At 47.6% G+C, this 16,294-nt stretch overlaps 1 protein-coding gene and 1 long non-coding RNA gene across 6 annotated transcripts in view; one reads left to right on the forward strand and one right to left on the reverse strand.

Annotated features, from left to right (window-relative positions):
- The window catches only part of LOC149124414 (uncharacterized), a 43,798-nt gene that overhangs the window by 26,892 nt on the left and 612 nt on the right, over positions 1-16,294 (forward strand). Inside the window, exon 2 of the long non-coding RNA XR_016214402.1 lies at positions 15,438-15,582. This is a non-coding gene — a long non-coding RNA (uncharacterized LOC149124414). The remainder of the gene's footprint in view (positions 1-15,437; positions 15,583-16,294) is intronic.
- The window catches only part of TXNRD3 (thioredoxin reductase 3), a 52,276-nt gene that overhangs the window by 23,736 nt on the left and 12,246 nt on the right, over positions 1-16,294 (reverse strand). For 4 of the 5 annotated variants that reach the window (XM_070050000.2, XM_017343706.4, XM_089305593.1 and 1 more), the window contains exons 6-10: positions 14,824-14,943; positions 11,405-11,547; positions 9,883-9,998; positions 8,548-8,773; positions 7,212-7,304 (exon numbers count right to left, since the gene is read on the reverse strand). In XM_070050000.2, the coding sequence (XP_069906101.2) occupies positions 7,212-7,304; positions 8,548-8,773; positions 9,883-9,998; positions 11,405-11,547; positions 14,824-14,943 (698 nt within the window). Of the gene's footprint in view, positions 1-7,211; positions 7,305-8,547; positions 8,774-9,882; positions 9,999-10,214; positions 10,380-11,404; positions 11,548-14,823; positions 14,944-16,294 lie in introns of those variants that run through there. The other variant, XR_016214401.1, reaches the window with a different exon arrangement.

Raw genomic sequence — 16,294 nt, forward strand, 5'->3', positions numbered from 1 at the left:
GATAAAGTATATGAACCTGGAACTAAGAACACGACTAGGGGGACACGAACTCTTCCGGAAGAGAAAGGAGCATTTCTCCGCCCCTTCACGGGAGGCCAGTAGAAACCTGACACCAACGCCAGGCAAGGGCATTAAAACAAAAGAAAATCCCAAGCCTTCACTCCTCCCGAGCTCCGATGTAGCATCCTTGATGAAGCATTAGCACATCAGATGTAGCAACATGCAGAAAGGATAACTGATCAAGACCAAGTAGAGTCTGTCCTCACAGTAAAGTTGGTTTACCGTACAAAACCCAATGGGAGTGCATTCATCTTAACAAAATAAGGGAGAAAACAACCATCTCAAGGGACGCAGGGAAAGCACCTGACAGAATTCAGCACGGTCCCCGGTGCACAAAGAATACAGGAAAACTCCCCCTCCGCACGAGAGGCCACAGCCCCGCCGTGGTGAAAGCCCAATGCTCCACCCCTGGGGTCAGGAACCAGACGCGGCCCGGCTCACGATCTCTACTCAGCGCTGCCCTGGAGGACTGCACCAGAAGGCAAAGCAAAGACGAAGCCATGCGGACTGGAGGGGAGAAACACGACTGTTTTCATCGGCAGACCAGAATCCTAGGAAGCTGCTACAAGGTCAATACACAAAAAGATCACCTGTATTCCTATAACTAGCAACAGACCAGTGAAAATTAGAATTTTTAAAAACCTGTTTACACTAGATTAGACAGCATGAAATACTGAAACATAAATTTAGCACAGTATGTGAAGAGCTCTACAGCACACTATAAAACACCACCGAGAGAAACCAAGGTCTACAGATACATGGAAAGATATATGAAGTGCACGTATCGGGAAATCAATATTGCTGTCAGTTCTTCCAAACCGAGCCACAGAATAAATACACTCGCAACCAAAAATCCCAAGATTTTTTTTTTTTTTTTTTTGACAGGCAGAGTGGACAGTGAGAGAGAGAGACAGAGAGAAAGGTCTTCCTTTTGCCATTGCTTCACCCTCCAATGGCTGCCGCAGCCTGCGCATCACGCTGATCTGAAGGCAGGAGCCAGGTGTTTCTCCTGGTCTCCCATACAGGTGTGGGGCCCAAGGACCTGGGCCATCCTCCACTGCACTCCAGGGCTATAGCAGAGATCTGGCTTGGAAAAGGGGCAACTGGGACAGAATCCAGTGCCCCGACTGGGACTAGAACCCGGTGTGCCAGCGCCGCAAGGCGGAAGATTAGCTTAGTGAGCCATGGTGCCGGCCCCAAGATGTTTTTAAAGAAAGTGACAAGCTGCTTTTTAACAATTTATATAGAAATGCAAAGGTCCTAAACAAAGTAGAAGGACTTACTTTACCTGATCAGAGACTTGTCATAGAATGTCAGTAACGGGAATGACGCAGTAATGGGGAAAGGACAGAGAGATCGGTCGAGGGACAGAATAAAGAATGCAGAGGCCGGCACCGCGGCTCACTAGGCTAATCCTCCGCCTAGCGGCGCCGGCACACCGGGTTCTAGTCCTGGTTAGGGCGCCGGATTCTGTCCCGGTTGCCCCTCTTCCAGGCCAGCTCTCTGCTGTGGCCCGGGAAGGCAGTGGAGGATGGCCCAAGTGCTTGGGCCCTGCACCCCATGGGAGACCAGGATAAGCACCTGCCTCCTGCCATCGGATCAGCGCAGTGCGCCGGCCGCAGCGCGCCGGCCGCGGCGGCCATTGGAGGGTGAACCAACGGCAAAGGAAGACCTTTCTCTCTGTCTCTCTCTCTCACTGTCCACTCTGCCTGTCAAAAAAAAAAAAAAAAAAAAAAAAAAAAAAAAAAAAAAGGAATGCAGAAACAGAAGCCCCGCCAAACAGCCAAATGATGTCCACAAAGGCACCAACGCAATTCAGTGGAGAAAGGAAGTCTTTCCGGGTAACCACGAGGAAGAAAAAGAACTTTGACTCAAACACAAAACTTACAAAAGCTTCAGGAGGAAATGGATGGGCATCTTCATGATCTTTGGGTAAGTAAAGACTTCTCAGAGCACAAAGAAAGCATTAACCATAAAGGGAAAAAACAGATAAATCTGATGTCACAAAAACTGTAAGACTACTGCTCATCAAAAGAAGCTTTTAAAAATTAAACAGGTGTTGGCCGGCGCCACGGCTCACTAGGCTAATCCTCCGCCTGCGGCGCTGGCACCCCGGGTTCTAGTCCCGCATGGGCGTCAGATTCTGTCTCGGTTGCTCCTCTTCCAGTCCAGCTCTCTGCTGTGGCCCGGGAGTGCAGTGGAGGATGGCCCAGGTGATTGGGCGCCTGCACCCCATGGGAGACCAGGAGAAGCACCTGGCTCCTGGCTTCAAATCGGCACAACACGCTGGCCATGGCAGCCATTTGGGGGGTGAACCAGCAGAAGGAAGACCTTTCTGTCTGTCTGTCTCTCTCACTGTATAACTCTGCCTGTTTCAAAAAAAAAAAAAAAATTAAACAGGTGTTAAGTAGAACAAAAAAAAATACTAAAAGGAATAAAGCAGTAAGTTGTTCCTCTACAGTCAGGATAAGGGCTGATCAAGTCATTGTTTCTCATAGTGTCCATTTCACTTCAACAGGTTTCCTTTTAGGTGCTCAGTTAGTTGCCAGTGATCAGGGAGAACATATGATATTTGTCCCTTTGGGACTGGCTTATTTCACTCAGCATGATGTTTTCCAGATTCCTCCATTTTGTTGCAAATGACCAGATTTCATTTTTTTTTACTGCTGTATAGTATTCTATAGAGTACATATAGCATTAATTTCTTTATTCAGCCTTCTGTTGATGGGGATTTAGGTTGCTTCCATGTCTTAGCTATTGTGAATTGAGCTGCAATATTGTAAACTGAGGTGCAGACAGCTCTTTTATTTGCCAATTTAATTTCCTTTGGGTAAATTCCAAGGAGTGGGATGGCTGGGAAGCAGGATACACAGCAGACTCATAGAATAGCAGATGTCCTAAACAGCACTCTGGCCTCAGAATCAGCCCTTAAGGCATTCAGATCTGGCTAAAAAGCCCATGAGAGTATAAAAAACCCTAAATGAAAGATCTCTGTGAGTGAGATCCCAGTGGAAAGAATGGGCCATCAAAGAAGGAGGAACCTTTCTCTGAAGGGAGAACTTCCACTTTGACTATAGCCTTGTCTAAGTAAAATTGGAGTGGGCAAACTCAAGAGGCTTCCATAGCTTTGGCAGCTCATGACAAGAGCTTTGGGTGATTACTGACGTTATAAATAAGAGTGTCAACAACGGGAGTCACTGTGCACTTACTTCCCATGTAGGATCTCTGTCCTTAATGTGTTGTACTATGTGAATTAACGGTAATAACTAGTACTCAAACAGTACTTTATACTTTGTGTTTCTGTGTGGGTGCAAACTGTTGAAATCTTAATATATACTAAATTGATCTTCTGTATATAAAGAGAATTGAAAATGAATCTTGACGAAGAATGGGATGGGAGAGAGAGTGGGAGATGGGATGGTTGCGGGTGAGAGGGAGGTTATGGGGGGGGGAAGCTGCTATAATCCAAAAGTTGTACTTTAGAAATTTATATTTATTAAATAAAAGTTTAAAAAAATTAAACAGGTGGAGCCAGTGCAGTGGTGTTAGTGGGTTAAGCCGCTATCTGTAGAGCCAGCTTTCCATATGGGCACTGGTTTAATTCCCAGCTGCTCTGCTTCTGATCCAGCTCCTTGCTAATGCACCTGGGAAAGCAGCAGAGGATGGCCCAAGTCCTTGGGTCCTGCACCAAGGTGGCAGACCTGGAAGAAGCTCATGACTTCCGGCTTCAGCCTGGCCCAGCTCCGGCCATTTTGGCCATTTAGGGAGTGAACCAGCAGATGGAAGATCTGTCTCTCCTTTTCTCTCTGTATCTCTGGCTCTCAAATAAATAAATTAATTTTTAAAAATACCACTACACATCCACTAGAATGGCTAAAATGAGTAAGCCAGACAACACTAGAGGTTGGTGAGGATGTGGAACAGTGAAAACTTCAAGCTTGGCTGGGGTATAAAGTGATACATACCATCATCTTTTTTTGAATTTTATTTTTATTTATTTGAAAGGCAGAGTGATGGAGGGAGAGGAGGAGGGAGATGGGAGGAGGAAGAGAAAGAAAAAGAGAGTGAGAAATCCTCCATTTGTTAATTTATTCCCCCAAAGGCCACAACAGCAGGGCTGGGCCAGGTTGAAGCCAGGAGCCAGGAACTCCACCTGGATTTCCCTTATTGGGTGGCAGGGGTCCAAGTACTTGGGCCATCCTCTGCTGCCTTTCCCAGTGCATTAGCAGGGCTGGATGGGAAGCAGAGCAGCCAGGTCTCGAACCAGCACTCTGGTAAGAGATGCCAACGTGGCGGTCCTTGGCTTAACCTGCTGCACCACAACATCAGCCCTGATAACAGCATCCAAAAACTGGCAATCTCTTCTGAAAAAGTTAAACTCAGAAACTACCTGATAATCAAGGAACTTCACCACCAGGTACTTATGCAACCGAAACTGAAACACATGTCCACAGAAGGCTTCAGTGCGGAAATCTTCACAGCAGTGGTGATCACAATATCCCAACTGCAAGGCGCGTAGGTGTCCACCCACAGGAAGAGGCATAAGCAAACGGTGCTCTACTCACAGTCCAACAGAAGGAACCAACCACTGACGCACAGAACGTGGACGAACGCTAAGGACATCCGCCTGACCAAAGAAGTGGGGCAGCAAGGAGCGCGCACCCTGTACTGGTCCATGCATGTGACGCGCAGAATAAGCAAAACAGACCCAGAGTGACACAACCAGAATGGCGTTTGCTCGGGGCCAGGGACTGGGAAGGGGCCCGAGAGCTTTCCAGACCACAGGAGCATTCGGTTACTTTTAAAAGAGTGCGCCTTACACAAACGTGTGTGTTTGTCAAAACAGCACTGCATACCCAAGACCTGTGCACTTCACGACCTAGAAATTATGTCTCAGCACACAATGAGCTGACAAAGTCACACAGTACAAACAGCTTTACATACCAATATATGGACATTTAGATGAGATGAACTAATTTACAAAAAAAAAAAAAAACTGATTAAATCTGACTCAAGAAAAAACCAGAAAACCTTGAAAGCCTTCTGACCATTAAAGAAATTGGATCAGTGCCCAAGAAAAATTCTAATATTACTCAAACGCTGTCAGAGAATACAAAAAGAGAAAACATACTCCAAACTACCTTCATCTAGAATAACCATTGTACTTACACTTGACAATTTCAGTATATGAATGGAAATTATAAGCCATTTACCTTTCACTAATATAAACGCAAAAAAATCTAACTAACCACAGCCAACACCACCGAGCTGGGTTTATTCCAGGAACACAAAATCTATATCACATTAGAAAATCAATGTAACTTAACCCATTGACACAGGGGTGGGAAACTTTTCCCTGCCAAGGGCCATGTGGATACTTGTAATATCATTTGCAGGCCATTCAAGATTATCAACTTAAAATTTAGCCTACTACAGATTTATTGAAATTTGAATCCTGCCTGCAGTTGCCTTGGCAGGGCCAGACCAAATGAGTTTGCAGACCTCATATGGTCCACAGGCCAGATGTTCCCCACACCTATGTTAACAGATTAAAGAAAAAAACTCATCATGAACACCAGCAAAAGAAACATTGTTAGAAATAAATATGCATTAGTGACTGTAAAGTAGGCAAAAAAAAAAAAAAAACATAATAACAAACAAAATAACGGAAAAGAACTACTTTAATTTGACTGAAATCTACATAAAATATTACTCTAATACCAAGACACTGAAAACTTCCCATTTTATATTGAGAACAAGACAAGAACTCCTGCTATTGTCATTTCTCGTCAACACTTCACTGGAAGTCCTAGCTAGTACACTTATGCAAAAAAAATTCAAAGAGACAGAGAGAGAAACAGTAGAAAGGAGGAAACAAGAGTTATTATTCTTAAATAATATGAATATGTACACAAGAAATCCAAGATAACCTATGAATAAATTTTCAAATAAGAATACAGCAAAATTATTGAGTACTATAAAACACAGAAACAGTGGAATTTCTATAGACCAGCAACAGGTAAAGATAATGACATTTTTCCAAAATACCATTTGTAACTACATATAAATACAAAGTACCCAGGAATAAATCTAACAGATGTTCTCGATGTCTGTGGAGAAATCTATTTACTCTGTCAGGAATTAATCATTAAAGAAGATCTAAATTAATGAACTGATGTACCATGTTCATGGATCAGAACCCTGAATACTGCAAAGAAGTCAAGTGTCTCCACCTGATCTATAAATCCAACGCAGTCCTAAGATCTCAACAAGGTTGATTGCTGCGTTTTGGTTTTGTTCTATACCTTTCAGCATGTTGATTCTTCCCACTCATATACTATGTTTTCTTTTTCAACTGACAAAATATGTATATAAAGAGTATATAAAACAAAAAATAGCTTTTAAGACTATAACTGGGCTCGTGCTGTGGTGTGGTGGGTAGGACCACCCCTGCAGCACCAACATCTCATGTGGGCACTGGTTTGAGTCCCGGCTGCTCCACTTCCCATCCAGCTTTCTGCTATGACTTGGGAAAGCAGCAGAGGATGGCCAAAGTCCTTGGGCCCTTGCACCCGCATGGGAGACCTGGAGGAAGCTCCTGGCTCCTGGCTTTGGATTGGCTCAGCTCTAGCTGTTGCGGCCAATTGGGGAGTGAACCAGCGGATGGAAAACTGACTCTGACTGTCTCCCTCTCCCCTCACTCCTGCCTCTCTGTGACCCTCCCTTTCAATGAAATAAAAAAAAAATCTTTAAAAAAAGGACTACAACTAATTACAAAATAATTACTGGCATCCAAAAGATCCCTTGTGCTGTTCACATTACTGGGGGATTTTTTAATTATTTGTTTTTGAAAAAAAAACAGGTTTATTGTTGTTAAATACTCATATAAATATAAAATCCTAATTCCTCAGAAGCACTAATAACAGGTGGATATATATAAATATGCTTCCAGATTTTGTTCTGCTGTGCTGTTACATACACATATATTTCACCATATTCTTTTTGTATCCTATAAAATCAAATGTCAGTAGGCCAACTACCTTCCATACCTATCATAGTCTTACAAAGAACAAAAAATATGTTACTAAGTTAAACTGCTGCTAGCTGATGCGTGTGTCCAGTCACTTGCTGCTTATAAAAGAAAAACTCACCGTGTTGTACACGCCTTCAATCGTCTCTGGCCCCTCCGTAGATTTAGCCGTTACTTTCAGCTTTCCAGGTGAACCCTTCTCCAACTGTTGAACCTGTCGAGGATAAATCACGGGATGATTCTCTCTAAAGGTGACAGAACACAAGCGGCTCAAATGGGCCTAAGTGTGTGGACGTACACCTGGGTATGCATACGTGGTGCGTATATTTAAGGTTTGGGGACAAGATGGAAACCGAAAAAAAAAAAAAAAAAAAAAAAAAGAAGGCGGCAGTCTCCCAAGATACGTTGTGGAGGTAGTAATGGTTAAGGGACTGGCTGAGCGTGGAGGCATCACAACCGGAGATGAGCGCAGCTTCCTGGGTGCGGGCTCCATAAACTGTGCGGACCGCGGCGGCTTTCGCTGCGGACTGAGATGGGCCGGGTAGATTAGCAAGGGACTACATTAAGGTAGAAACGCTGAGTTTCATTTTTATCTTGTTAAATTTGCAATGCTTATGAGGGATTCAAGTGGTGCTCTCCGGTAGGCAGTTGTATAAATGAGTGTGAATCAGGAGAGATGCTTGAGCGGGAGCTAGAAGTCGGCATCATTAGCATTTAGATGGCACTTGAAACTGAGGGCCTGAAGAGGATCACGCAGGTGAACAAGAACGAAACCAGGAGGGACTGGGGGGAAACAAACAGGTGCTGGGGCTGACGCGCCGAGGAGCAGTGCAGGGCCAGAACCACGGGCACATGGGCCAGAGGGAAGAGGGCGCCCCAGGCCCAGGCCAGGGCCGTGGGTCCCACTGCCGGCTGCCGAGAAGCTCAGCAGGCCGAGGACAGAGAGGTGACCGTGGGATCTGACAACAGGGAGCCTGCTAAGAACCCAGCAAGCATTGTCAGGAGAGTGCTGGAGTGGAAGTGGCTGACAACTGGCGTGAGCATGGGAGAAACTGGAAATCACAGAGACAGGAGTAGGTGCGGGAAAGAGAAGAAAAACGGGGACCCAGCCAGGAAAGCACTGGACAAGGGGCACCGGGAAGGCTTCTTTGTCTCAAGAGGAGAAATCCTGATGGGAATAAGAGAAAAGAAAGGCAACCCCCGAGGACAGCTGAGAGGCAGTGAGAGAAGAGGGACCCCCCCCCCCCCCGCCCGGGGACACAGCAGCACCAGCTTCTCCATCACCTGGGGGGATGGAAGGCCCGTGAGGCCAGCTTCCTACATCTGGGGTGGAAACCCTATTTTCAGCACTATTGAGTTCAGACCGATGAAATGAAGTAAGGAGGGGCAAAATAAAAAGTCGGAGAGAGAATAAGGAAGCAAATAAAAAAGGAATTGCAAGCGTCACCCAGACTTACCATCACAGGTACAAACTTTCTTAAGAACTTGACACCGTGCTGCTGCATGTAGGAGCCCACTTTCTCTGCCACTTCTTGATCAAAGCCTCGCAGAAGGATGGAGCGCACCATGACTGTGACGTCTAACCCAAGGCCAGCCAGAAACCCCGCACACTCCAGCGCCACGTAAGAGGCGCCCACTACCAGCGTTTTGCCGGGACAATAAGGCAGAGAAAAAAGGTCATCACTGAAAGATAAAAATAAAATTAAAAAAGAAACTGCAGGCAATAAACAGGAAATGCACTTTTGGGGTTTCAGTACAGAAGGGGCTTTCGGCAGCTGAACTGCGATCAGGGGAGCTTAAGAAACCCTCAGAGAAAAAGCTTCTGGAGTGTGTGATTCAGTCTAGGGTGGAGAGAAGGGGCAGAAGCAAGTAGACCTTAAGTTTCCCAAAATCAAATTAGATCACAAGTAAAGGGTACAAAAAACTAAAACAGAAAACACTGAACTACATTAAATGCAACAAGACAAATGGCTGTTTACTTTGGATGCATGTGTGTGTGTGTGGACAAACAGGTTCAGCTGAACAAGAGTGCAATGAAGAATATCATTCTTGGGGCTGGCGCTGTGGCAGAGTGGGTAAAGCTGCTGCCTGCAGTGCTGGCATCCCAATTGGGCTCCAGTTCGAGTACCGGCTGCTCCGCTTCCGTTACAGCTCTGTTACGGCCTGGGAAAGCAGTGAAGACGGCCGAAGTGCTCGCATGGGAGACCCAGAAGAAGCTCCCAGCTCCTGCCATGTTAGCCATTCGGGGAGAGAACCAGCGGATGGAAGACTTCTCTCTCTGCCTCTGCCTCTCTGTGACTCTGCCTTTCAAACAAATAAATACATATTTAAAAAAAAAGAAAGAAAAGAAAAATATTCTTGAAATGTCTGCTCAGAAAGGTCTCCAAGTCACTGTAGTGCATGATACAGTGCCTTCTGCGTGACCATCCAGGGAAAACGCCCGGGAACCTCTGCTCCATTCTATCAGGTGCACACGTAACCCTACAGCTCGTGGAGTTTACTTCTTTGCTTTGGCCTACAGGAAATTCAGGGCCAACTTTCCAGACCACTTCCAGATATTTCCTAGAAACAGACGGCATACTCTGGTACACAAACTTTACCACTAGCCTTATGATTTCCCTAACCTCACTTTCTCTTTCTTTCATGACTATTTCAAACTCCTGAGCTTCTTGTACTGTGTGTTCTTTCATCTGTCATCAATGCAAATATTTTGTGGGATTAGGGAGCAAATGAAATTAGAAACTGAAACACAATGCAATCGCTTAGAGTTAAAATGGTCTTTTAAATCTTACCTAGTAATACAGAATTCCTTATCTCCTGGGATCCCTAAATATCGTGGTCTTTCACCTGTTGCTATGACAAAATTGGCAGAAGTGTAGTAAGTTTCCTGTCCCTTTCGATTGGTTGCCTGGAAAAAAAGAAAATGAAATTTCACTTATTCAGCAAACACTACAAAGCATCAGACACCTGGACACGTGAACAATCATGCGCTGTGATAAGCACATAATGCAGAAAACAAAGGTCTTGACAAAATATGGATCAAGGAGGTTTTCACGTGGAAATGAGGAAAAAAAAGAAATGATTTGGAAAGGATGGAGACCTGGGAGACAGAACAGCACAGTACCCGGATCCGGAGGAGCTGGGGACTGGGGTCAGGGGCTGGAAGTGACCGCAGAGCAGGTCTGTGGCAAAGGAGACATGAAGCAGACAGACTAGAGCCAGAGGTAAAGCTCCTCACTTGGCACCCAGAAAATGCAGCCAATGGGAAACCAACCAGGACTGTTCACACCTGTAAGTACACGAGGGATGCAGAAGTCACTCCATTTTACAAATTCAGATGCCAATGAGAGTGTTTAAACAAGTGGGCTGGCACGGCTGGCAGCGGTGCCGAAAAGAGGGACCTGTTGCTAAGGTCCTGTAACAGACAAGCAAGCGCGTGCTGTGGGGTGAGACGGAGGAGCCTCAAGTTTGCAGCTCCAGCACCTGGGAGACGCTGGGGAACCACAGACAGAGCAGCGGGTTTGGCCAGGGAGCGATCGGCTTATCCAACCATCTGTGCCAGGCACACTGCACTTCGAGGAACAGTAAGCAACTGGGATTTCTACTGTGCTTCACATGAATAATGGAATCCAACCTGGCCCATCTAAGGGTCCCAAAGGGAAGCTTTAAATGGACATTTCACACCTTTCTAAATTCAGATAGCTGGCTGCCCAACAATCCAAATCCGTCAACATTATCTCACTGTGCTCCCAAAGCAAAGTATAAAATAAAGCAGACATTGAGCCCAAGGTCTGCCTGTCCTTCTTAACGCCGATTAAAATGTTTGTGTTCATCAAAAAGATCTCATTTTCCTCATGTGTTCATCTTCTGTGGTATACTTAAACATGATAAGTATGAATTCACAACACACTGATTTTGATACTGCTTTTATCAAAGCTTTATGAACAGAAAATGCTGAAGTTCTAAAGAAAGTTTCACTTATTAAAAAATCTCACTGCTAACACTTTGATCTTTTAGATTTTATTGGCTTTGAACTGTTGAAACACTTCCTCTAAGATGATAATGAAACCAAAGGCAAATAATAACTTTAAGAGTTCTTTAAAACACAATTTCTTCCCTTTACCCAGATATGTGGAATCAACAAACAGGGAAATGCACATGCGTGTACTGCTCTGTGTGTGTGTGTGTGTGTGTGTGTGCGTGTGCGTTTACGTCTTAGCCAAAGTCCGTAAGGTGCAATGTGAAGTCTAGTTCGTGGGAAATACGGGCAGCAGTAAGGGAAGGCAAGAACAGGACAAGAAATTCAAACAGTACCTTTACTGTATGATGTTCAACAAATTCTCCGTAGGAGTTGACATAGGTCACGCCCCTCTCCCTCAAAGACAACCTGTAGCCCCAGTTCAGAGAGCCAATGTGGTTCTGAATCGCTTCTGTCATGGTCTCCCAGTTGTGCTTCACTGAAAAGAAACCAGGGGGTGAAGGAGTAAGCATGGTGTACTTGTGATGTTAAATTATCCGCACACATGCAAGCCACATCCGGCTGTTTCAAAAATCAAGAGCCTTTGTCTGCCACTGCCGGTGCATTCTGAAGGTCACACGGACTCCATGCAGCTCGGTCCACAAGACACAGAGACGGGCCTGGGGTTCCCCAGGAACTGGACGAGATCCCTAGGACAGGGCAGCAACCCCAGGGTGAGGGTCACAGCTGGAGACTGACGCCAACTACGACTCTCAAGAAGTGGCCCCGACTCACCCAGGGACGTGGATGGTACCGGGCAGGGAAGAGAGCGGCCTAGAAAGGAGGAGGCCCCGGGCACAGGGAAGCACAGCCAGGGGAAAGGATGGTGGCCCTTTCTCTGACACAGCCTGCGACAGCTGCCCACGATGCTGCCATCTACAGCGGTCACTCCCATTACTACGCGACACACGCACAGGTTCAGGGGCCAAGTCTCCCTTAGCTAGACTCACATCACATAAGCAGTTGAGCACCACAAAGTAAACAGTAAAAAAAGTAAAAACCACTGTAAAAACAGTAAAAGTAAAAATCACTGAGATTTTTCTAGGACTTAAATAAAACCTGCACACTAATTTTGAGATAAATATCTCCACAATCTAAAGTTATCTCCTCTAACATCTTAGATTCCTGCCATGCCTTTGTAGTCTTTCCTTATATATCCTACACCTTCCTGGTTGAATTTATTCCAAGGTAGTCTATGAATATCATGTTACATCTTATTATTTTTTTTCTTTTTCTTTTTTTGACAGGCAGAGTTAAGACAGTGAGAGAGAGAAAGGTCTTCCTTTTTCCGTTGGTTCACCCCCGCAAATGGCCGCTATGGTCAGTGCACTGCGCTGATCCGAAGCCAGGAGCCAGGTGCTTCCTCCTGGTCTTCCACGCGGGTGCAGGGCCCAAAGACCTGGGCCATCCTCCACTGCACTTCCGGGCCACAGCAGAGAGCTGGACTGGAAGAGGAGCAACAGGGACAGAATCCAGCGCCCTGACCAGGACTAGAACCTGGTGTGCCAGCGCTGCAGGCGGAGGATTAGCCTAGTGAGCCGCGGTGCTGGCCGCTATTGATTTTTATATATTTACCTTCTAAGCAATCAACAACTCAAGTCTAGAATTTCTTGGTTCAATCTTATATGTTCCAGCTCTACCATATATAATTGTATATAATTTGCATCATAAATTTTCAATCTTTTTATAACTTTTTTCAAATGCGTGCACTTTCTGTTACCTATTTGTCCTTTGCATGCACTGGCCAGACGCACTACAGCAATGCAGATATCAGCGGGAAGTTGGGGGGGGGGGTGGTGCGCAGCCCTGTCTGACTCTTCACTTAATACAGAGACAGGGTTCTCGGCTCTGAAAGACCACCCAGGAGTTAAACGCCATAAGGAGAGGCCTCACTTTATGGACACCCACTGATGCTAGTTTGATCTACAGCACCCCATGGGCTTGGGGAAACGCACCCAGCCTCCACTCAGGACCCCGACTGAACCACGCCCAGCCACTAACCCACAGCTGCTGCTGCCTTCGACCTCAAGGAGCTCCGCTCCCCTTCACCCAGCCCCTCTGCCTTCCTCCCACTCACCCTCTGCCGTGCCATCACCTGGGTGGCCCGTCACAATCACCTGAGCATCAGAACCCGCTGTGACAGTGAAACCTGTACACGCTCTGTGCAAAGAGCCTGGCTGTTCGGAATTTCTTAAAACCGCACACAGCGTGCAACACACAGCCAAGACGGAGAACCGCACTCCACATGCAAGCTGTACCGCGTCCCATCAGGGCCACGCCCTTCAGTCTCTCTAAATCCAACTCCGCACAGGCCTCTGTCATTCCTCATGCCCCTCCCCTGACCCCTACTCTGCTTTCTAGGTGCCTTGGTGGGTACCACAGGAGGATCTGGAATAATACAGACTGGAGTGCCTGCTCCTCTCCTGCTTAAACTCAACAGCTCTCAGCAGGGGGCAAACTCTATCTCCTTAAGATGGCACTGGAGGCCGGCGCCGCGGCTCAATAGGCTAATCCTCCGCCTTGCAGCGCCGGCACCCCGGGGTTGTAGTCCCAGTTGGGGCGCCGGATTCTTTCCCGGTTGCCCCTCTTCCAGGCCAGCTCTCTGCTGTGGCCATGGAGTGCAGTGGAGGATGGCCCAAGTGCTTGGGCCCTGCACCCCATGGGAGACCAGGATAAGTACCTGGCTCCTGCCATCCGATCAGCGCAGTGCGCCGGCCGCAGTGCGCCAGCCGCGGTGGCCATTGGAGGGTGAACCAACAGCAAAGGAAGACCTTTCTTTCTGTCTCTCTCACTGTCCACTCTGCCTGTCAAAAAAAAAAAAAAAAAAAAAAAAAAAAAGATGGCCCTGGAGGGCCTTGGAGACCTGCTTATGTTTCCAACGGCATTTTTTCTCCCAGCATCCCCCACTATTCCTCACCACAGTCCATCATCAACTCCACCCAACACCCTTCAAGACACAGCTCTCGGGTCTTGTGCCCAAAGCTTTCCTTGACCCTTCCCTGCACTTGCAAAGCTGCATCAGATGCACTCAAGGCAATGCTCAAAACAGCACAGTAAGTGATGAGGGTACTTTGAAAAGTTTATGGGAAATGCAGTTAAAAGAGACTTTATTTAGGTTCATTTAGGTGCAAAATGATTGCAGTCCCGTGCAGTGTGTAACACGCACTTTGCGTACTCTTTTGGAAGGACCCCAGCACAGTGCTGAGTGGACTCCCTGCCTGTCTCCCCTATCAGACCACTGTCTCCCCCATCAGACCTCATCCTGCTTGGGAGCAGCAGCTCGGAAGCCCTCCTGTCTGTGCCTGAGCCGGGCAGGAACGGCTTGTTGGAGGAGCCTGTTTCCTGCCTTTCATTAACCAAAGACCCACCTCACCACTGAGCCAGTGGAAAATATTATCATCATAACAGATAAAACCAGAAGAATACTCCTCAGTATTCCGTTTTCTTGATACTTGAAAGAAATCTGCAACTAGGGATCCCTATCTCGCGCACACTACTAAGCGGCTGGCGCTGGTGTCACCGAAACAGGCAGGGCTCTCGGACAGCAGGTCCGGCTTTGTGTCCTCGGAGCCCCAGTGGCCTGCAGCTGGCTCCCAGCGAGTGTTTATGACATGAACTTCAGACTCAGCTACAAAAGCAGGCGCGGCAAATCTGCATCACAGAGACTCCCTCTTTCCCCTCTCCCCCCACCCGTGTCTTCTGCCCCGCTACTCACCCTGCTGACTGTACTCCCAGCCAAACTTCCGAGAGTCACGTAACGCCTGCCCCAGGAGGGCAGCCTGATGCATCAGCTTCTTGGGAATACAGCCTACGTTCACACAAGTGCCCCCGAGCCCTGGGAGAGGGAACAAGACTTGAGCTTTCCTGCACGTGTGCACATGCGGGTGTGCACAGCTGCCCACACCTGTGCAAGGTTATTAAAACATATGTAACGGTGATGAGGAGGACAACTCTTACCCTGAAAATAACACACAACTGATCAATCCAGACTTCCTAACCGAGGGCCATGAAGAAAACCCAACGATAGGCAAAAATATGGGCACGTGAAGAGTTTTCTGGGGACAGAGTCCACAACTTCCACTTGAGTCTGAGCCACAAAGGGGTGAGACCCGGGTTAGAGGCACTGGATGTGCACACACCACACCCAGGGCCAGAACCTCGGCTTCTAGCCTGCCACCCTCTGTCACGCCGACTCCTCCTCTGAACCAATCTTCGGGTCCCTGCAAGCTGCCTGGTGACATCCCCTGTGAATCCTGATTGACACAAAGCAAATTGTACACCAGTGTCCCCTCCCAGGGCACAAGTCAAACATTTCCTCTGTGCTCACAGTCTCTGCCAGGTGCACCAGAGAAGGTGGATCGTTTCCGGTCAGAACTGGGCCAAGGAGAGGAGGAGAGGAGGGAAGAGGACAGGGGAATGGAAGAGGACAGGGGCTACACCCCCCTCCCCCAGGACTACCATGAGGAGCATCAAGGTAGGTGAGTTTTGTTTTTTTTTTTTTTTTTTTTTTTGACAGGCCCAGAGTGGACAGTGAGAGAGAGAGAGACAGAGAGAAAGGTCTTCCTTTGCCATTGGTTCACCCTCCAATGGCCGCTGCGGCCAGCGTGCTGCGGCCGGCGCATCGCACTGATCCGAAGCCAGGAGCCAGGTGCTTCTCCTTGTCTCCCATATGGGTGCAGGGCCCAAGCACCTGGGCCATCCTCCACTGCCCTCCCGGGCCACAGCAGAGAGCTGGCCTGGAAGAGGGGCAACTGGGACAGAATCCGGCGCCCTGACCGGGACTAGAACCCGGTGTGCTGGCACTGTGGGCGGAGGATTAGCCTAGTGAGCTGTGGCACCGGCCAGGTGAGTTTTCCTATATGAAATTCCAGCCTAAAACTTTCAGTGTCAGTTTGAATTTTAAAAAACGATGTTCACATCCTATCACTCAGGATTCTGGCAGGAAAGAGGAGACAGAGGAGAGAGGAACTATTCAAAGGGTGGGAGGCAAAGCAAGCACAGAAGTACCAGCAGCCTGACCCAGGGACAGGCGCGGGACCCTGGCGGGCACATGGGAAGGGGCAAGGAGACCGAGTGAGCATGGCGAGCAGGGACGGTGCCAACCCTCGGGGAGGACGGTGCCAACCTGCCGCCACCCAACAGGGGCCGGAAGACTCCAATTCCACTCTCCTGTCTTCTCCTCTTCC

Source organism: Oryctolagus cuniculus, chromosome 10, assembly GCF_051225735.1.
Source record: "Oryctolagus cuniculus isolate XC-2025 breed Fujian yellow rabbit chromosome 10, ASM5122573v1, whole genome shotgun sequence".
NCBI classification, from domain to species: domain Eukaryota; kingdom Metazoa; phylum Chordata; class Mammalia; order Lagomorpha; family Leporidae; genus Oryctolagus; species Oryctolagus cuniculus.